The sequence below is a fragment of the Cannabis sativa genome, chromosome 6, assembly GCF_029168945.1.
Source record: "Cannabis sativa cultivar Pink pepper isolate KNU-18-1 chromosome 6, ASM2916894v1, whole genome shotgun sequence".
NCBI lineage: Eukaryota > Viridiplantae > Streptophyta > Magnoliopsida > Rosales > Cannabaceae > Cannabis > Cannabis sativa.
Window position 1 is genome coordinate 68,816,195 of NC_083606.1, and position 21,574 is coordinate 68,837,768.

The 21,574-nt window shown below is 31.0% G+C and overlaps 4 protein-coding genes across 8 annotated transcripts; 2 read left to right on the plus strand and 2 right to left on the minus strand.

The window, feature by feature from the left end:
- The first annotated feature begins 1,078 nt into the window (after window positions 1-1,078).
- Window positions 1,079-5,117, plus strand: LOC115725516 (uncharacterized). Its single transcript, XM_030655068.2, has 10 exons — window positions 1,079-1,253; window positions 1,823-1,884; window positions 2,219-2,296; window positions 2,807-2,831; window positions 2,915-2,947; window positions 3,040-3,161; window positions 3,286-3,416; window positions 4,084-4,307; window positions 4,413-4,654; window positions 4,762-5,117. Exons 2-10 carry the CDS (start codon window positions 1,882-1,884, stop codon window positions 4,855-4,857), a joined length of 954 nt encoding a protein of 317 aa, XP_030510928.1. The 5' UTR covers window positions 1,079-1,253; window positions 1,823-1,881; the 3' UTR covers window positions 4,858-5,117.
- Window positions 5,118-6,474: 1,357 nt separating this feature from the next.
- On the minus strand, window positions 6,475-10,084 carry LOC115695828 (epimerase family protein SDR39U1 homolog, chloroplastic). 2 transcript variants are annotated; one of them, XM_030622916.2, is made up of 13 exons: window positions 9,885-10,084; window positions 9,743-9,793; window positions 9,065-9,140; window positions 8,843-8,902; window positions 8,604-8,722; window positions 8,289-8,333; window positions 8,104-8,182; window positions 7,840-7,901; window positions 7,607-7,709; window positions 7,354-7,414; window positions 7,137-7,207; window positions 6,915-7,054; window positions 6,475-6,820 (listed from the first exon to the last, which is right to left on the minus strand). In XM_030622916.2, the coding sequence occupies exons 1-13, from the start codon at window positions 9,963-9,965 to the stop codon at window positions 6,719-6,721; spliced, it is 1,050 nt and encodes a 349-aa protein (XP_030478776.2). In that variant the 5' UTR covers window positions 9,966-10,084; the 3' UTR covers window positions 6,475-6,718. The 2 variants fall into 2 exon arrangements, with proteins under 2 accessions (XP_030478776.2, XP_060973759.1); XM_061117776.1 differs by lacking the exons at window positions 9,743-9,793; window positions 9,885-10,084 and adding an exon at window positions 9,455-9,620.
- A 2,308-nt stretch (window positions 10,085-12,392) lies between these two features.
- On the minus strand, window positions 12,393-14,756 carry LOC115695821 (uncharacterized). 4 transcript variants are annotated; one of them, XM_030622906.2, is made up of 7 exons: window positions 14,569-14,756; window positions 14,364-14,485; window positions 14,082-14,223; window positions 13,939-13,988; window positions 13,666-13,864; window positions 13,143-13,258; window positions 12,393-12,735 (listed from the first exon to the last, which is right to left on the minus strand). In XM_030622906.2, the coding sequence occupies exons 1-6, from the start codon at window positions 14,627-14,629 to the stop codon at window positions 13,152-13,154; spliced, it is 681 nt and encodes a 226-aa protein (XP_030478766.2). In that variant the 5' UTR covers window positions 14,630-14,756; the 3' UTR covers window positions 12,393-12,735; window positions 13,143-13,151. The 4 variants fall into 4 exon arrangements, with proteins under 4 accessions (XP_030478766.2, XP_030478767.2, XP_030478764.2 ...); XM_030622907.2 differs by having other exon boundaries at window positions 12,393-12,809; XM_030622904.2 differs by having other exon boundaries at window positions 12,393-12,985.
- Window positions 14,757-18,885: 4,129 nt separating this feature from the next.
- LOC115724553 (BURP domain protein USPL1) lies at window positions 18,886-21,362 on the plus strand. The gene is made up of 4 exons (XM_030653858.2): window positions 18,886-19,090; window positions 19,189-19,233; window positions 19,600-19,741; window positions 20,319-21,362. Exons 3-4 carry the CDS (start codon window positions 19,673-19,675, stop codon window positions 21,105-21,107), a joined length of 858 nt encoding a protein of 285 aa, XP_030509718.2. The 5' UTR covers window positions 18,886-19,090; window positions 19,189-19,233; window positions 19,600-19,672; the 3' UTR covers window positions 21,108-21,362.
- Window positions 21,363-21,574: the final 212 nt, after the last annotated feature.

Sequence of the window (21,574 nt, forward strand, 5' to 3'; positions counted from 1 at the left end):
AATAACCCATTTCAACTTAGGGTCAGCCCTCGCGTTTGGTAATATTTTTTTAATTAAAAAACTGAAAATATTTTTCAAAAACATGTTCTATAAAATTATTTTCAGTTTTAATTTTTTAATTGAGAATCAATATTTAAAAATTTTGAAAACAAAAAAAAAATCACTTTCACAAATTTTTTAAACAGTTTTTTTTTTCTCAATTAATATTTTGGACTTCGACCCAAACTTGGACCTTAGGACCCGGACTCTGACCCCAGCCCCAGTCCCAGGCTCGAACCACAACCACGACCCCGACTCAGACCCGAACCTAGACCCGACTTAAATAAAATTAAAAAATAAAAATGAAATAAAATTATAGAACACATTTTTGTTTTTTATTTTTAAAATTAAAAAAATTATGGTTATAGAACACATTTTTGTTTCTTAAACATAAAATCTTAAAAATACAAAATTTACTTTAATTTTTGTTATTAAAAAATTAAAAAACAAAAATTTTACTAAACGCGCCTTACATTTAATCCATATTTTTTTTCAAGATTTCATCTATATTTTCTATATATTCTTTTAATTTTTGTATATTTTGAAAATGAATAATTACACAAAGCATTATTTTTTTTTGTAAAATATTTAAATTTTTACGTTTAAAGATTTTATTTTTTATTTTTACGGTGTTCTATAAAAAAGCACGAAAATAATAAGAAAACTATATTAAAGTAACAAAAAAATAACATCAAAACAACAACAAAAAATAACATACAAATAACGAAAAAATTAACAACAAAATAACAAGAGTACAATACAAAAATACATTAAAAGGCCCTATTTTTATAAATAAAATCATAAAAAACATTTAAAATTCTGTACAACAGTATTTTTGTAATTTTTTATTTAATATGTGTATTATGAAATAATGCCTTTTGAAAATTCCCCATAACACTATTAGGACAATAGGAGAGAAGACAACCCATTACTTGGGCCTTTTATTAAAATTTCGAAACGGCTCAAAAAGTAAAATAGCCCAAACCAAGGCCCAAAGCCCAAAAGTATCCAAATTACTTGGCGAATAAACAGATTGCGTGCGCACTACGCACAGTGGCGCATCTTAGTGTGGTACAGCCCCCACAGCACCTGCTGATGTATAGTGATTCGGTTCCCTTTAAATAGCTCAAACCTCAAAGTTACCCAATTTCCGAAAATCCTTACCCATTTCTCACTTTCTCACTTCTCAGGGATCAATCAACCACCACAACAAGGTATTTTCTTGTTTTTCTCTACTCCCAAACACTAATTTAATTCATGCTCGAACGATTTCTAGATCTAAATATCCTCACATTAGAATTATTTTATTGTTTGGTTTACCTGAAAACTGAGGTATCAATCTCAAATCATTGCGTATTTCCCCAAGATTTTCTCTTGATTTTGATTTTAAGATGAATTTCAATTTGGGTTTTAATGAACTTAGCGAAATTTTGAGTCTTTAGAATTTCCAGTCATTCAATTTCAGTATGATTCTCGATTGCTTAAATTTTGTACTGTGGTTGTTAATGTATATTTCCTCTAGTCTATTATTGTTTTCTATTATCTGGGTTATTTGATGCTTTGGTTATGTGATTTTGTGTACTTCGTTTTCGAATTTCTTTTAAAACTATTCTTGAAAGTTCTTATTTATTATGATATTTAATTTATTTATAATTTTTTATGTGATTAAGGACTGTTTTATGACTCCAATTAAGACTGATATTTAGGCTCTTGGGATTTCATTAAATTTATCAAACTTTAGTTTTTAGTGTTTCAGTCCTTTGACTAAGTTTTTTCCATATAGGGATCTTTGGAAGGTTAACTATCCTCATTGAGGCAGCAACAACCTAATACACTGTAAAGATGGTACGCTTTTACTATATAATTATGAAGTGATCATCCCAACTTTTCTAATGAGTTTACTGGTTACTTTAGTCACTGTATTTCACCTTAATATATATTTGAATTCTCCACCAACAGTTGGTTTAAAGATATCATGCTGTTTGGTTTTTGGGGCAGTGAATTAGAGGGTGTCTGTGTTGCTTTATTTTATTATTAGTAGTGAGTTTTTTTTTTCTTTCAAATGCGAAGTGTGAAGATTGTAATTCTTTTCTATATTAGATAATCGGATTTTTGTGGGGTGGACTTTTGGAGAGTGCCATTAATTTTTGCTTCATTGACTTGGTCTTCATTTGTGCAGTATTTCGATGGATATGGGTATCATGGAACCTCATTTGAGCAGACATATCGATGTTACTCTGCATCATTTATTGAAAAGGTTTGTTAACTTCACAGTTTAGACTTTTAAAATGGTCATTGTTAGATGTTCTATTTTTATATTTCGTCAACCACTTTATAGGCTGCTCTTTTATAGTTGATGTTTTATGTGGTGTTTAGGATTGCCTACCAAACCTTTATTAATTTAAAATATTAAAGTAATGCGTGCACAGAATTCATAAAGCATTACCTTTTAACTTCTATGAAAGTTATTGATCGTTATTCTTTATTTGCTGCAATACAATGTTTTAAGTTTCATCTTTTATTGTTATCTTCAAGATAAGAGGAAAGAGAAAAGAGATGAATGTATTCTTGTTTTTCCTTGTCAATAAAAGTCAACTAAATATTTTGAATTTTGATCAGCCTCGGTGGAATCTCATGCATTCTGGGTGCAATCCTTTGAAACGTTACATTAATCGATTTGTCTTGTGTGTGCATATTTCTTTTCCTTCAATAATCTATAGTGGTTCAATGTTTATTCTTATTCTAATTCATCTCATGTATTTTGCAGCCACAACTTGAGAGTGGGGATAAAAGTAAGCATTCTACTTCTTACTACTTTCATGCTTAAATTGTTTTATATGTCACCCTGATACATGATCCCTATTGAATTTTTCAGTTATAATGCCTCCCTCAGCCCTTGACCGTCTTGGTTAGTGTTTTAAGTTTCAATTTTGTTACTGTTATCTTTAATGCTTTCAATTGAATAAAATTCAAGGGGTTAATATTATAGCAATTCTGCAGCGTCTCTACATATTGATTATCCTATGCTGTTTAAGCTTCAGAATGACTCTGCAAATAAAGTCTCACACTGTGGTGTCTTGGAGTTTATTGCTGAGGAAGGCATGATATATATGCCTTATTGGGTAGGGATTGGTTATTTCTGCGAAATATTCACCTGTATAGAGTTTTCTGGTCCATTTTTATCTAGCTTTTGACCCATGGTGATTTGCACTCATTAGTGTTTTGTTGGTTCTGTTTATCTATTAGATGATGCAAAATATGCTCTTAGGAGAGGGAGACTTTGTGCGTGTGAAGAATGTGACTCTTCTGAAGGGGACATATGTTAAATTGCAACCCCATACGAAGGACTTTTTGGACATTTCTAACCCTAAAGCTATGTGAGTAACTGATTTCATGTAATTAAGTTTGGCATGGTTTCCGGGCAACAATTTGCTATGGTGTTTATATTGTTTTCTCAACTAGCCTGTATAAATGTCACTGTCATTTTATTCAAAATTTCACGCATGTCGAACTTTTTTATGGAGTGTTCATTCATAAATTGTGGAGTTATGTTGATTTTTCTATATTTTGAGGAAATTAAAATTTGGACTGGATACATGACCATGGATATTATATTCTTTTTGGTAGGTGTGTTGATTCTAATTTCATTTTTCATCGATGTGTGATTGTAGCTTATATAGGATTTTTTCCCTTGAATGAAAATGTGCTACGAATATAGAACATTATGCATAATCTGCCATGTTAATCGGTATGCTTTTCACCCATGTATATGCAACCTTGGTAGTTCGCCTTAGGACTTTTGTGTTCTTATCTGTCGTGTTTGAGAAGTATGATATAATTTGATAAATTTTGTCACTGTGAATAAACCTATTTAAAAAAATTAATCTGATCACCAAATTTATTGCACATAATTCGCCACATTGCATCCATTTTATATGTTTCATGATCTTTTGTGGGTAAATGATAAACTCCCCATTGTGTTTTTTTCCCCTTGCTATGCTTTCGCCAATTAATGTATCAACTCTACTCTGTTGTGGTGTGTAGTTTAGAGACGACACTGAGAAATTTCTCCTGTTTATCGACTGGCGATAGTATTATGGTTGCTTATAACAACAAGAAGTATTACATAAATATAATAGAAACAAAGCCAGCTGACGCTATAAGTATAATTGAGACGGACTGTGAAGTGGACTTTGCCCCACCGTTGGACTACGTTGAACCTGAAAGGCCTGTTCAACATGTTCCTATAAACAAGGCATCTGCTCAAGGTAAATTTTCACTAATCCTGTCACCCTTTTCAATTAAAATCATTATTGAGATTCTGTCACTTCGGCAATCATCCCGAGTTTCATAAATTTACTCATGTCTTGTAGCTGAAGAGGCCCCTGTTGAAGAAGAACCTAAGTTTAACCCTTTTACCGGGTCAGGTAGGCGCTTGGACGGGAAACCTTTGAAGACTCAACCTGCACCGGCTTCTTCTTCAGGGTCAAAAGACAAGCATCCTGTTGTTGCCCATGGTAAGGCACAACCTTCCACAGGGTCTAGTTCTCAAGCTACTGCTCGTCAATCTCAAGGAAAGCTTGTTTTTGGACCGAATCGTACACCTTCACAGAAGGTTTTCTTTTGTTTTTCTTCTTCTGTCTTTTCATTGTCATCTTTTTAACCCTCGAATTTCATTTCCCTAGTGCATAGAATGTTCTCAAAATTTCTTATCGGTTACAGGAAGCTCCCAAGGAAACGAAAAAACCAGAGGCGGAGAAGAAAGAAGAGCCTAAATTCCAGCCTTTTACAGGGAAGAAGTACTCATTAAGGGGCTAATTAAGACAATGAAATGATAAACAAACAGTCAATGATAGTTGTGAGCCCTTGATTAGAACACAGTTATGTATTTAATCTGTCATTGTATTAATCAAAAGATGAAACAACACTCTCTAGATTTCATATGGAGACAGGTTCAACTGTTTTCTGGTTGTATGATTTTTACAATGATTTTCCTCATTAAAATTGCATTTCATGAACACTTGATCAAAACATGTAATGCTCCTTTGGTTATGTCATTGGCATCATACTTTCCTCAAGTATCATTATGATTGAATATGATGTTTAAGATATCTCTAATGTTTTTGGTCAATGCTTTTTTTTAATCTTTGGTTATTTCAAATTCAAACTTTTGTTTAGTCAAGGTACAACAACATCCTTTTATTTATTCTATATTTTATATAATCAAGTTTGACATGTTACTTAAAGCTCAATTACTCATTCGATTTCTTGTACAACACAACCTGCCATTATCTGAGAATAATTTATTTGCAATAGAAGAAAACTATTGAAACTCTACCTTCTTTTGGAGAGGTCTGTTTGGTACTGTGTCTAAACATTTTCTTTCAGTTTCTTAGTAACAATGAGTATTGGGCCAACCTGCAATAATATAGGTTGTATTATTGTGTCATGTTAATTGCTAACATTTTAAAGGGTAAATTTGGTACAGCATGTAAGTTTATATTTTCTTGTCATCCTTTACTCAGACCGACGTGTTTTCAGGTCAATTTATTTTCTTATATGGATCAAATTGTGTCTCATCTTTTTTGTTATTTTTTTTTTACAATTGTTAATTACTAAACTATATGTATTTGTTCTAAAAGTTTTTATGTAATTTTTCAATGATATTTTATACATAGTCATATAAAAAGTTAATTAAAATGATTAGAAGTTGAATATTTATTAATATATATATTATTATTATAAAAAAATTTAATGTGTTTTGTTCTTAGACTAGTTTATTCGTGCTTACGTGTTGTGTCTTTGGACTTATCGTGCCGTGTCGTGTTTAAACTTATTTTTTGTGTCAAGTCGTGCCAATTTACAGTATCATATTGTGTCGTGCTCAATTTTATATTTTTACTTATCGTGTCATACTCGTGCCAATTTCATGCCGTGTCAAGAAGTCCGACGAATTATAATTTATTTTTTTTCTAGGTGAGGTACAAGAACATTCTTTTCTTTATTCTATTTTTTATATAATCAAGTTTGACATGTTATTTAAAGCACAATTGCCCATTTGATTTCTTGTACGGCACCCAACCATTAGAGAATAATTTATTTTCAATAGAAGAAAAGTATCGAAAATCTACCTTCAAAGGAGGCTCATTTCATACCCAAAAAATGCTCAACAACAACAGTTGGACAAGAGAAAAATGTTTGGGTAGAGTTAGTTTAGATCTAAACCTTCTCTTTCAATTTCTTAGTATAGTATTCTGATTAATAGTAAATATAGGTGACAAAACACTTTTTTGGTTAAAAGGTACAACAACATCCTTTTATTTATTTTATTTTTTATATAATCAAGTTTGACATGGTATTTCCTTAAAAAAAAAGTTTGACATGGTATTTAATACTCAATTGCTCATTTGATTTATTGTACAACAAACCCAACCATTATCCGAAAATAAATTATTTGCATTAGAAGAAAAGTATTCAAATTTAGCAATATTACAAGTCAAATTGTCATCAAGAACTAATTTCAAAGACTTGCTATTATTAAATTTTCTAATTACTACTACTAATACACACCAAAATCCTCACTTTGATTTGTCCACTAGTGATATCAATATCAAAGATAACCCTCATAACAAAAAGAATGAAGAACATGACTATTGCCTCAGTAAAATATTTGTATGTTTCATGAAAGAATGGCTTTTAGTGCTTCTTTTACATATGAGTACTTGAAGTTGAATCCCAACTCCTTGGCTTTAGTTGGAACCACCCTTTGTCCTTCAAGAACCTGCATTTTAATCGAATAAGCTTTTTCGGTATGTATATTATATGGTAAAGAAAAAGAAATGAATGAAAAGGTGAAAATGTTATGAAATCCTCACCACAGCAGCGCCTTCCCCGAGGACTGCTTTGAGCGCAAAGTCGGGAACTGGCAGCCATGAAGGTCTGCCCATTGCATTCCCCAGATGACTACACATTTCGGATAGGCGAACAGGATTCGGTGCTGTTCCGTTTATCACTCCTGAGATTGGAAGAACTCAGTTTCAATTGTTGAAATGTTTTAAAGACTAATCATTCTGATTGATTTAGTAAGAACCCTTTACCTTTATAGGATGGATTGGTTAGAGCTTCATAAATTAGGTTCACTATGTCATCTAGATGAATCCATGAAAACCTACACAACTATGAAACAGTCAATCTTTTGAGATCATTGAAAGCCAATTTGAACTGATCAATCACATTACATTCCATGTTTGATCTCAAGTGTTCATGTGACAATCAAAATTGGAAGAGTAAGTGTCGTGACCGATGAGAGTATACCATTGGTTTCCGGTGCCTAAAGGTCCGCCGGCAAACATCTTGAATAGAGGGATCATTTTAGCTGCAAAGATACATGAAATAAGTTTGTCTTATAATGTTTATTTCTCGAATTTTGTAAATAACAAAGCAAAAACATGTCCTGATTTTCGAAAGAAAAGGTTAATTAGCGCATTTTGTTTTTGTAGATCAAGTCTTAATTGCTACATTGATCAAAGAACAGTAATTTAAGTTAGGTTAAAAGAAAGTGTCATACCTAAAGCACCGCCATCTTTCCCAAGAACAACACCGATTCGAATTAGAGCTAACCTAACATCCTTGTTTACTTTGAGAGCAGTTCCTTCCCATTCTCTACAAACCTAGAAAGACTTGCATGTTAAGATTTTACAACAGAACTTCCCACTCTCTTGAAAAACATTCAAAATTGAAGTGAGAATTGTATTGATAGCTTCTTTTAATTCAACCCGAAAAAAGTTGGCCTTTGATTACCTCAGCCAAGTAATCATTTCCTGATGGGCTATTTTCATCAAATACCTGTGTTTCACTAGTGCCTGAATATGAGAACAGAACAAACATATGGTAAGTACAAATATATTGGAGAGTAATTCTCAACTAGAATGTGCAAATCATAACTAATTTTCACAATATTTTGCAGATAAAAAACAGCTCAAATATGTGGAATATACAAGTGCTCTTATCCATGGCTTCAAAAGTAAAGAAAAAGAATACAAGAGTTCGAAGATAGGAACGGACCATAGTAACCAACAGCCGTGGCACTAACCAAAACTGTAGGCCGAACTCCATCTGGTAAACGGTTTATCAATTCTACAATCTTTGCAATTGTTCCATAGTTAGACAAAGTACCAGAAATAAAATTCTCATCACTCAACATATAGTTACATCTTTTAAGTGAGAATACAAAGTGTACGAATGCTTACTTTTGATGTAACGCCAATCCTGCTCGTCTTGATCTCCTTCTTTACCTACAAAACAGTAAAATTGACAGATAAAATGGCATTTTTTTTTTGTATAATAGCAGACAAATAATGAACCGAAAACATGGCTGCATTCACTATTCTAGCTTCATTTGTAAGAAGTTTCTACTTAACTGAACTAGGTCCGAGATAAGTAGGTATATATATATATATATATATATATATATATTCGGTGTTGTGAATTAGTGCAAATAAGGTTAATAACTTAAAGTAGAAGAACATGAAAAAACAAATTTCGGTTAACACATTGATACTAACTTCAGAAGACCATCTTGTACTTATGGGCAATCCAGCCAAGTTTACAACACCATCTGAACCTTGAATGCAGTCTTTCCACTCTACCTCCTCTGCAATCCTTATACCAGGAAACTCCCTTGCTACAAAAACCAAAGAAATCTTCAATACCGAATACAAACTTTAAGAACATGTCAACATTGGCTACATATCTCAATGCAAGTATTGGGATAAACAATATCAATCATTCACTACCTTCTTACCCGGAAAAATTGACTCAGCTTTAGTTCTAGATCGTGTCAAGACGCGAACAGTATGATTATCTGCATTTCACAATGATCAAAAGAAAACTGAAAGTAAGCTTATCTGTATATACATTCATATTATCTCTAAGGCTCTAGAATATAAAGACTACATAAAAACAAATAACAGAATCATTTAAGGTTTTAATGTATTTGTAATGATGAGAAAGATGAGAGTATTACCTGCTTGAAGCCTTTGGACCAATCTTTTACCTATAAATCCTGTAGCTCCTGTAATTGATACAATCATCTTATTTTCCTACAAAGGACCTAAACCTAATCAATAATAAATCTTTCATGGTATCAAAGGCAACAAAATAACAATGCCCAATATGTGTGAGCTAGTGATTGAAATTCTCAGGGCTTGATTGATTTGTGAGTGAAAAACTAATTCAATTTTGAGCAATAAAGCATGCATTTAGATATACAACTCATCAACCATATAAATCTTTTCCAATTTCCTATCGAACTATATAAAAAGCAATGTTGTTGTACAAGTAATTTTCAATCAAAACAACAATTATGCAAAAAAACATATATAAATTTAGATGTGATAAAAGGATGAGCAGTGACCATAAGAACAAAGAAGAAGAGGAGGAAAGCACAATATTTGGTTTTTGGGGTTTTGGATAATGCAAAAAAAAAAATGATAAATTTTTGAAAATAAGTTTAACCAATTAATGTTTGTGGGCCTCCATTTTTGTGTTTCAAGATTTATAATGAATAAAAAATGGAGCAAAATATAATCTTGACTGATGAGAACACCATAACTTTACCCATTACCTAATTATGATATCATTAATGACCAAACGAAGAACGACCCATCATTTTTCAAAAAGATTCAAACTTTGAAGAACAAACCTTGGTTTGATCAGTGGCACAACAAATTCTGAGTCTCTTGGTCTCAAACCTCTTAAGAAAAAAAAAAGGAGCATTTTGTGAGCAAAGAAAGGAAATCATATTGTAAAAGAAAGAAAAATAAGAAATGGGGTAGTAAACTAACCAGAAGGGGTTGAGGAATGTGAAGAGTGGTAGAGATTGTTGTGTGAGTCCATGACAAAGCAGTGGCTCTGTGGAACTCCATTGAAGAAAGGTTAAATTAAAGGATGAAGCTTTTGTGTTTTGTGTATTTGGAGGGGTTTTTATTAGTGTATGTAGAAGACTACGTAGAGTGATTTGGAACCACACCAAACTTTCAAACCATTTCCATCACCCATTTTATATGTACTCTAATTAACTAAAACTACTTCTTAATTCTTAACTCTTTTTCTAATATTTAATTCATTAGTGATAATTGATTCTAATATAAATTATTAATTGTGGGGCATTATTTGGTAATTCAATAAGATTTTTTTTTCTTCACGATAAATTACATCTTCTCTTTATGTCGCCGGTTAAAAAGTGGTATCAGTGTTAAACCAATTAAATTTTAATACGTTAATTAATTTTTTATTTATTAAAAAATTAAATAGTTAGTACATTTAATAAAGAAATTTGCAGTCAAACCTCTTATGTTTTAATTGTTATACACATAACTCCTAATCTTTATTTTTGGTGGCAAAACCCTCCTTTAATATTATTCTGTTTGCAAATCTAATACACTTATTAAACTTTGCTGTTAAATGCTAACTAGAATTGCTACTGTGTACATATATGTACACGTGACATAATTTTATTGGCGCAAATCGTTATAATAATTTTAATATTATAAAATAATTTAAAATTAATAAATAAACAAATATTTTTTTTTTCTTTTTAATAATCAGATGTTCTTGCATCTGCCCAAACAGCTCTTGATCATTGGATTAAAACTCAAGATAAAACTCTGTTGTCATCGTTGTGTCTGAATAGCATCGGTGATGACTCTGAGACTTGGACTAAACTTGGTAAAAACACAATCAAGATTAATGTGGATGTATCGCTTTTTGATAGTGAGAACAAGTATGGCTTTGGTCTAGTTGTCCGGAATCATTTTGGTAATCTAATTGCAACCCATAGTGGTAGTTTTGGCGGTCTTTATGCACCTGAAGTCATTGAGGCAAATGGAAATTAAGGACGCCCTCAGCTGGGTCCAGGATAATAATTGACGATTTGTTGAGATTGAGACAGACAATCTTGTTTCTGTACAAGCCATTCGAAGCACTCACTCCATGAGATCCACCTTTGGCCTTCTTATCAAAGATTGCCAAATACTTTTATCTACCCTTTCTAATGTCAAGTTATCTTGGATAAAACGATCAACAAATCGAGTAACACATCATGTTGGTAGACATTTTCAGTTTTACCCTAATTGTAGCATTTCTGAGTTTTCTAGTACTGTTAAATTCCAACATTTGTACTCAGAATGTTAGTTTATTTGAATGAGGTTAATATTTCATAAAAAAAAATAACATAATATCACTTTCACATTCAATAAAAAAAAAGTACCATTAAACTTAATTTTATGCAATAAATTTTACACATTTATTTAAAAATACATAAATTCTACACCATTGCTAGTTAAGAATTAATACATAGCTACGTTTTCTACTTTCTCCAATCAAATTAGAAATAATCGTGTTTCTTTCTCTCCCTTCAGTGCATGTATATATATTTACCATTAATCCACCAAGAGAAAAAAAAAAGGTTTGTATATATATTACAAAGAGAACAAACAAATAAATACTATTTTTGGATTTTTTTTTTATAAAAATTACCGATTAAATTTTTTATTTTATTAAATAATAATTTGAATCCTATATTTTTCAAAATAATACAAAATAGACCTTGAGTTTAATTTTTTAAAAATTAAAACTTAATAATAACTTGATCTTAAGTGTTATGACAAAAATGATTAATTTTTTTTTTTTTTTGCATAAGTTCGTACTAAAAATGTATTTCAAGTTAGTTATATTAAAAAGAAATAACAAAAATTGAGTTCATGCTTTATTATATACTATTTTGAAAAATAGAGAATTATTATTTAACAAAATAAGTATTTATAATTTTTACAAAATACAAAATTCAAAATAGTCTTTAGAGTAAATAAACAAAGATAGACAACATAATAAAATTCAATTATAATAGTAATAAATAGGATACAAAGTACTAATTAAACAATAGTGAGAACTAATTAAACCAATAATAAATAAATAAATAAAATTATTGTAGAATGGGAGTTGGAAGTAATGTGTTGGCCAAGAAGGATGTTTATTATAACCAATATCATTTCGATAATCTCCTATAAGTTGTACCTTTAAAAATATCACATTCTCATTATCTGGATGAAAACTTATCATACATAATGATCTTTTAATATCATTATTATCAAAATAATAACAATAATTATTATTCTTCAACTCCAACTTAATATTCTTCACCAAACTCCAATTATTAAAACCATCATTATTATTACTCAATTCCCAAACTTTCAAACCATTTTTCTTCCAAATTTGATTGAAATAAAGCTCAGAAAGACAGTTTCCCACAAACACTTCCAATACATAAAAATTGGCTATATTTTGTTGGAATATTGTTAATGAAATAATGATGATGATTTTCATCTTTATTAAAAGGATCAAATGCAATCATTGCCTTGGTTTGAAGCCAATACAATATTCCATTGTTGGAAACAATATTTAAAGTATGGTCTTTATTAAATTGTTCAAAATAGACCAACCTTGACTTACTCCATTCTTTACTCTTTGAACAATAAGTATAATAATAATAATAATCATAACACTTTGATATTAAAATGACTTTGAAGAATTCGCAGCGATGTCTTCTGACTAGTTTTCCGTCAGGGTTAATCCCCAATATCGGTACTTGTATGAGAGTGATTCGAGGGGGATTGCGACTAGCATACTCTCATTGAGCTGATGACACAAAGCAATCTTATAATTTAATGAATGGGAATTAGTTGATGAGGACAGAGATGATGAAGTGGTTTCTGAAAATGGTGCATTGTCATAAAATGATTATGAAGATCCATTGTATTATACTCACTATGGATCCTCATAATGGAGATGTGTTCTTCTTTTCACATTATGATGATGAGGATAATATTGAGTTATTTCAATGTCGAATTCTTGGTAAGAATCATACTGGTATTGGAGACTATTAAGTCTGTTCAATATGCACACATTCGACAAAAATTAAGGCGAACATTATAGTTTCTTTTATCTTTTTTTGCCAGTACTGAGTTGTAGCTGATACTAAAATTGTTCAAAAACAAAGCAGTACATAGCTCAAAGGTAAAAGATAAAATAAAAACTTACATTACCTTTTGAATTTAGGGTAGTTGATTTTGTGGCTGGGAAAAGAAGTCTTTGGCATTATGAGCAACTTCTGCTTCAAGTTCTGCTTCCAACATTATGTCCGATCCTTTTATAATATTCTCTGTATTCACATCCAATAACTTAATTAACATGCATGTATAAGAATGAACAAATTTACAGCATTAGAAAATTTAATTAAGATTAAAAAAAGAATGAGGATACAAGATGAACTGAATTTATGAGTATTTCATACTAAATTTAGCTATTTATTTAGGCTCTTAAATTTTTGAAGCTCCTAAAGCCTTTCTGTTGTTGGTTGAATATATGTCCTATCCTTCTCCATACCAAAGTTGAAATTTACACTTAGCAAAACAAGTGCAAAAACATTGAAGAATTTCTGTTAACTGATAAAGGTATAAAGACTTTTAATTCCTTAAAGAGGCAAAAGGGCTCTGCTAAAATTGAAACAACAAGGACAAAGAGGATAACAATGAAGTTTAAGCTTATTAGTCTGCAAAAGAAACTTACCCTTTCGATTCGGAAGCAAACCAGCAGACTCAGCTGAAACAGGCAAAATTGCAAAAAGACCAACCTCATCATCAAACTTCACTTTCTCTAAATTCCCTTTTAAAGAAATGTTCTTAACAGCTTCAGATTCGGCCAATTTCGCAAAGGAAGTAGCTTGAGAATGCAAATCAACTGAAGTTGAGGTTTTGAAACTATTATCCTGATAAAATGAAATATTAGAACCCTGAATACTCTCTATGCAGTATTAAGAAAAAGGGTTAAAACTTTAAACACCTTCACTATTGGCTTCTGCTCTTCCACAATCTTCTCAACCAAATTCTCACCTATAAATATGAAGTAGATAAACATTGCTTATTCATAAGAGTATAGTGCAAAACAAACAATGATTCATAGTTTTCTTTGGAGACTTAAATTACCAGGATTAACATGATTATTGGGATCAAGTGCATTGTCCATCAAATTCCGAGTCAAAGGACTAGGATTCATAAAAGATATGCTTCGAATTTCATGGCGAATCGCCTCAAGTTGAGACATTGTTTCTTGAAGCTCTTTGTGAACCTAAACAAAATCAAAATATAAGAAAAAATTTCAAACTTTTTGCTAGCCCAAACAATTAAATCCTACAACACAAGTGAATACAAACTCAAACTCATCTCTAATTTCATAACAAACATGAAATTTCTTCATGCCATTGGTACCTGGCGAGCTTGGGACTGGTGCATGACATTTTCGAATTGCCCACGAGCTAATTGTACATATCCAATTGAACGACCCGCAAATCTCCCAAGAGTTCTGGCAATAATTGGAAGATCCTTTGGCCCTAAAACCAAAAATAAACACAAACCCAATTCAGCTTTGGTGTTTTAAAGTTAGGAAAAAAGATAGAAAGAGAGGTTACCTTACCAACAAGTGCAGCGGTGGCTCCAATCAATAGGAAGAGCTCTCCGTAAGAAATTCCCAGCATTTGTGCTTCTTGAAACGATTCAAGGATTGGAGGAGTACATGGCTTGAAGACCACGACGGAGTACGGGATAGAGATCCGGCGATGGACGCTGTCGTTTGGGGCAGCCTTTGTCCAATAAATTAAGACCCTAAAATCTTAAAATTTAGGCTAATTAGTAATTTTTCCCGAAATGTTAACATGTACTAAATCGTGTCTCACTATTGAGATTGTTAAATTTAACGACTTTTGTCTAATTTTAGTAAAAAAATTCTAACATGGATAAAAGTTCAAGGGACATGATTTAGTACATATCAAAATTTGAGGGGTATGATTTGGTAGATATCAAAGTCTGTGAAGTATGGTTTAGTACATAAACTATTACTGAAATAGTAAAATTGAATAAAATTAGACAAAAGTCCTTAAATTTAACAATCTTAATAGTTCAGGGGGAATTTTTAACGTTAAAAAAAAGTTCAGGTTGCACGATTTAGTACATGTCAAAGTTCGGAGTGAAAAATTACTAATTAGCCTAAAATCTATTACAACTTCTTAACCAATTGTTGTGCTTGAAAACATTTTCCAAAATATTTTATCTTTGCATTGTTATAGAGTTTCTTGTGATTAAATTCTCTCAACTATTATTTTATTTACACTTAATTTTTTAAGCTCAAATTTTAAGGTAAATTTAAAGTGTCATCCATTTTTTACAATTAATTATAAATATAGACGGTTTATGTGTACACTTTTATACATGTATCAAATTTTATATTGGTACATCTAATATTATTATTTTAAAAATATAAAAATTATTTTAAAATTTATGATATTTTTTACTTTTTTAAATATTTTATTTTTTATAATTTTATTTAATTTTAAAATAAATTTTAACAAAACTGTTATAAACGACATAGAGAGAAATCTACATATTCAACCATTTTAACAAAACTGTTACAAAAGGTTCTTATTTACACAAGTGAATGCAACTAAAACACAAAACAGAAAGTACAACTTACTAATGAACTAACTGCTTAACTAACTCTAACAACCAAAACTAACAAGTCTCTTTAACAAGATGGTGATGCAACCAAGTAAGATTAGACGATGACAACTGTTTTAAAATTATATATGATAAATTATCTATAAATTTAGGGATTTTCATAAAATAGCCGATCCAATCCAATCCGCATGATCCAATCTAATCAAGTGCGGATTAGATTGGATTGGAAAATTCAAAAGTGCGGATTGGATGTTGATTGACATGTAAAAGTAACCGATCCAATTCAATCCACATATATTTATAACAAAATTAAAAAATTATATATACAAATAACATTTTAATATAAAGAAAATAGTAATTTAAAAGTCTAATACATATAATACAATTATTTAGCAAAACTTAATAGATAAAATATATATTCTATTCTCATATATTTTTTTTCTGCATACAATTTAAAATAAAATTAAATATTTTTTTTATATATACAATTTTTTTTTCTTCCTTTGAATTTTTTATTTGCTGTTTTATTTATTTAATGTGTTGTTGGAGACATAAAATAACTATAATTTGTTTTATTTTGTTGCTAGTTATGTGAATTTTTTTTTTCATAAATATTAAATAATTTAATTTTAAAAAGTAACCAATCCAATCCGCACTTTTGCGGATTGGATTGGATTGGATTTGAGCTATTGTGCGAATTTGATCCAAAAAATGAAATCCACACTTAGTGCGGATTGGATGTTGTTTGACTAAAAAGTGCGGATTGGATCGGATGAACAGCCCTATATAAATTTATGAATTGTTACATTTTTTAATTCTAATTAAGTTTTTTCAAAAGATATAGTATTTTAAAAACTAACTTTACAATATAATATATTTATAATAAACTAATTAATTAAGAATTATCATATATTAAGTTCAAATAATTTGTATAATATTAATTAATTTTTCTTATTAAGAGTAAAAAGTAAAAAAATTTAGTTGAATAGTTACTCATTTTATTAATATATATTTATACACAATATTAAAATTTGAACTTTTATATAATTTTACGGTTTAATTATTATTAAACTAAATACAACTGCACGCAAAGTGCAATTTATTTTCTAATTAATTAATAATTTTATATTCATTTATTATTAAACTATATATGTAGGTATATATATATATATATATATAAATTGAAAATGAAAACAATTTAATTGTTGAAGAAGTTAAACCTAAAATACCCAAAGGGTCAAAAAAAAAATATACATGAAATATTTTCAATAGTGCAATATATGCACCTCATTCAAACTCTATCACATTAATAGGCCACTAAATCACTAATATCAACTTATGACAAAGAGACCAATACCATACTATTAAAGATAAATGATAAAAACTTCACACAAAAAGATAAATTAACTAAACTCATAATAACGAGACTCTTGTTGAAAAAATAAAAAATACAAAGAAACAAAAAAATAAAAATGACATAGCAGATCCTATTAGATTAAGTGGTTAGGATCTGTTATGTTAGTTGCCACATCTTAAGGAAGTTAGTTATTGTTATTGTAGTTAGTCTTAACCGACTTACTACACTACATATATTCCTTGTAATGCCTTTGTTCAAATTAATCAATATCAAATCAATTTTCTCTATTTTTTCTCCTATTATGGTATCAAAAGAAATACTCTGAAGCTTCAAGAACTTCATTCCAGCTTCAAAGACTTCATCAATGGCAAGAACTCGAGCCACTGCTACCACCACTGTCCCTCCTCCGTCAGTGGTTGATGCTGATCCAGCTCCACCACCATCTTTGCCCTTTGAAGAACACTCCAATCGAACTGATGATCCAGCTCCCAATTCTCGATCACATCCGATCGATTCCAATCAAGATCACCGATCCCATCCGATCGATTCTCTTCCCAATCATCGATCACCTCCGATCGATTCTCTCCAAAATTCTCGATCCATTTCTCATGATCGACCTGCCTATGAAGATGTCCGTTCACCTTATTATCTCAGCAATGTTGATCATCCGGGGTTAGTCTTGGCCACACCAGTTCTCACAGATCGCAATTTCCAGCCTTGGACACGCGATTTTAAACTCTCCATTGGAGCCAGGAACAAGACTCCATTTCTTGATGGCTCTCTCTCTCAACCTTCTACAATAGATTCCTTGTTTAGCTCTTGGATTCGCTGCAATCAATTGGTGATGTCTTGGATTCTCCACTCCGTTTCTCTTGAAATTAAAAGCAACATCATGTATTTGGACACTACTGCCGAAATGTGGACTGTCCTCAACAATCGATTCAACCAAGGTAATGGTCCTCGAATCTTTGAACTAAACGAATTACTTACATATCTTCATCAAGGCGATGATTCGGTTAGTGCTTATTTCACTAAACTTACTGCTATGTGGGATGAAATCCGTCAACTAAGGCCACGGATACCCTGTACATGTGCTGTTGCTGCACAAAATCAAGAACAGATCAATCATGATCAAGTCTTGCAGTTCCTAAAGGGACTAAATGATTCTTACCATGCTATCAGGGATCAAATTCTCCTTATTGATCCATGTCCATCTCTAAACAAAGTGTTTTCAATGGTAATTTTCTCTGTTTTCTCTCCTATTAGATCCATGACCCAAATTTTATAGGCTGGCCCACCCCTTCAATCTTGAACACTACTATATTGATGAACCACTTCTTTTTAAACCCCACAATAGAGTCCTAACCTGAGAAGACCCAATACAAGAACCCAGTTCGGATCCAAACAGAACTACATCATCATCAACCTTGCAGGAATTCTCATCACCATCCCAGATCTGATAACACCACCTTTAATTGGAAGCACAGAACCTCAAAAAGATTGTCGAATCTTCGATAGAGTTACACAACTTGTCGACTCGAGAAAAGACCAAGAGGATCATGTGTGCACAAACACAAGCACTCACACCCGACCAGAGCCATGCTGAAGCCCAAGAAAAGTTGACGGAGCCCTAGTTGAAAAATCAAAGAAAGAACTTGTAGCTAGTAGCTAAAGAGAAAGAGATAAAACCTTAAGAGAGAATGGAGAGATTGGAGAACGTTTTAGTACTTACAAAATATGTATTCTATTCAATGAATTTAAACTATTAAAGATATCTAAATTGAATAAAATCTTCTTTTTAAAAAAAATTAATAATTTTCATTAAAATAATAAGTATAACATAACTGTCACTATATTAAATAAATAAAAAAAATCTTATCTCATTTCCCAATTTATTATAATGGTTTTGACTTTTAATTGTATTTTTCCTAAACCTTCTTCTTCTGTCTTCTTCAACCTTTTCCCTCACCAACAAACAAACCCACCAGCTCAAAGTCAAACCTTTGTAACTGTTTTAATTCTTATTCTGCAACAATTTTATTTATGTTCTCTTTCTATACTCTCAACAATATATATCATCTCTGCCTCTTCAAAGCTTTCCTTTCTTCATCTAAGCCCAAAGTCTAAGGTTTCATTTTCAGTCCATTTCTTCATGCTTACCAAGTTTTTTCATTTTGATTCTTACTAATTTCTAATAAATTTATCTTCCTATTATTTTGTTTGCAGAGAAAATTCATCTAGAGCTATAAATTTCTGATCTTTTTTACATGGGTAAGCCATAAGCCATATTCTTTATTGTTCTTTCATTTAATTGATTTTTCTAAATGGATTTTCTTGATCTTCAGGCCAAACCCATTTGAGTTCTTCTGTTTTGTTACAAATTATTAACTTTTTTATTGGCCCTTTGCAATCATAAAAACTCCTCATCCAAATTTTATTCAATCTTGGGTTTGTTTCATTGTTGTTTGTGTTCTATTAAATGTTTGAGTTTGAGAAAATATTTTATGTTCTATTAAATGTCTTAAATCAACTCAATGTGTAATATATAATTCATTTGTTGTTGGTATATTATTGTGTGTGCATATATTTATAGAAAACAAAAACTGTTGAGCTTGATTTTTGGACGTTTTATCACAGAAGGATAAGTTTATAAAGCTCATAACTTCTCACCTAAGAAAAGGAAAGACAGGGATTGAAGAAGAAGAAGAAGATGAAAACAAATAAGGGAATTACAATAACACTTTCAAGCCTCTTATTGCATGCTTCACTTTTTATATTGGTAAACTTTTCTTCTCAATTTTCTTAGTCCTATGTATGTAGAGTGAAAAAAGAATACCAAATTTACTCTTAACAATTATTGGTTAAAATTACTCGTTAGTCTGTGTTAAATTTGTGTGTAATTTTAGTGTGAAGAGGAGTGTTATTATCGATCTTCTATTATAATCTAACTTCCGTGTTCGAAAACATATTCTGAAATTTTTTTAAAAAAAAAAATTTTTAAAAATTTTTTTTCATGGCGGTGGTTGTTATACATACAACGTCATCTCTGTAAATTTTTAAAAATTTTCAAATAGTTTACAGTGTTGAAAATATGTTTGAAGTTTTTTGAACGTACGTGGTAAACTAAAATATCAAGAACTCTGTTTTCGACATTGTAAACTATTTGAAAATTTTTCAAAAATTTACAGATATAATTCTGTAACTGTAACGAATACCGCTATAAAAAATATTTGAAAAAAAAAATCCTAACATGTAATTTCGAGCATGGAAGTTGACTAAAAAGTTGTAATAGGAGATTGTAATTAGCCTCATGAATTATGTCAAGTTTAGTAGTAAACCTCTAAATTTTTTGGCAGTGTGTAGAGCATGGAAGTGGCAGAAAAACAATAATTGGAACAAAGAAAAGCATCATCATCAATTCATCCTCTAAAGGGCATCACATGACAATGGATGACCCTTCACTCAAAGTGTTCTTCACACCAAAGGACCTCAAAATTCAAAATACGTTTCCCATATACTTCCCTGCCAAAAACCTCTCCCATTCCCCTCGGTTCCTCACCCGAGAGGAATCGGATTCCATTCCTTTCTCTTCATCCAAACTTCCTTTTCTCCTCGATTTTTTCTCATTCCCCAAAGAATCACCTCAAGCTAAGGCCATAGAGTACACCCTCAAGCAATGTGAGCTAGAACCTATCCAAGGGGAGACTAGATTCTGTGTCAGCACCTTAGAATCCATGCTAGACTTTACATCGAATCTCTTTGGGCCCGGTGTTAGATTTCGGGTTTTGACTACAACCCCTTTGAAAAATACTAGCACGCAGTTGCAAAACTACACCATTTCAGGAGAACCTAAAGAGGTTTTCGCTCCCATAATGCTCGGGTGCCATACAATGCCTTATCCTTACGCGGTTTTCTATTGCCATAGCCCGGGGAAGGAGAGCGAAAACAAGGTGTTTCAAGTGTCACTTTTGGGAGCCAATGGCGAGAGGGTGGAAGCGGTTGCCATTTGCCATATGGATACTTCACGGTGGGATCGCGATCACTTGTCGTTTCGAGTGCTCGGGATTGAGCCAAGGAGTTCCCCTGTTTGCCATTTCTTTCCATGGGATAATTTAGTTTGGGTTCCTTTGACATCTAGTACTTAATACAATTTATTTCTTATATTAGCTACAAACTTACTTGTTTTGTAGATTATTAAACATGTGGTGATTTGATTATGTTGAATGTATATGAATTTACCATAGCACTAAAATAGCTGAACATGTCAAATGTAGCTAAAAATTCAAATAATGTTAAGTCAAAATGTATTGTATTTTAACTTTGAGCTATTTTAGCTCAAAGCTTAACTAAATGTGCTACACTTTTTATATGTGAGCTAAATTATATATATTTTTTTTGTATTCTCTCTATTTGTTTTTTCTCTCTAATTATTTGTTTTTTCATTGATATTTAAATGAAGTAAAAGAAAATATAAAAAAGTTGGAATATGATATATGATGTTCTATAAAAGTATGAGGTAAAAAAATACTGATATATTTTAAAAATAAAGTAGAGCATATGATATGAGTACTATATAGCTTAGTTTATTTATAATGAATGATTGATTACTTTT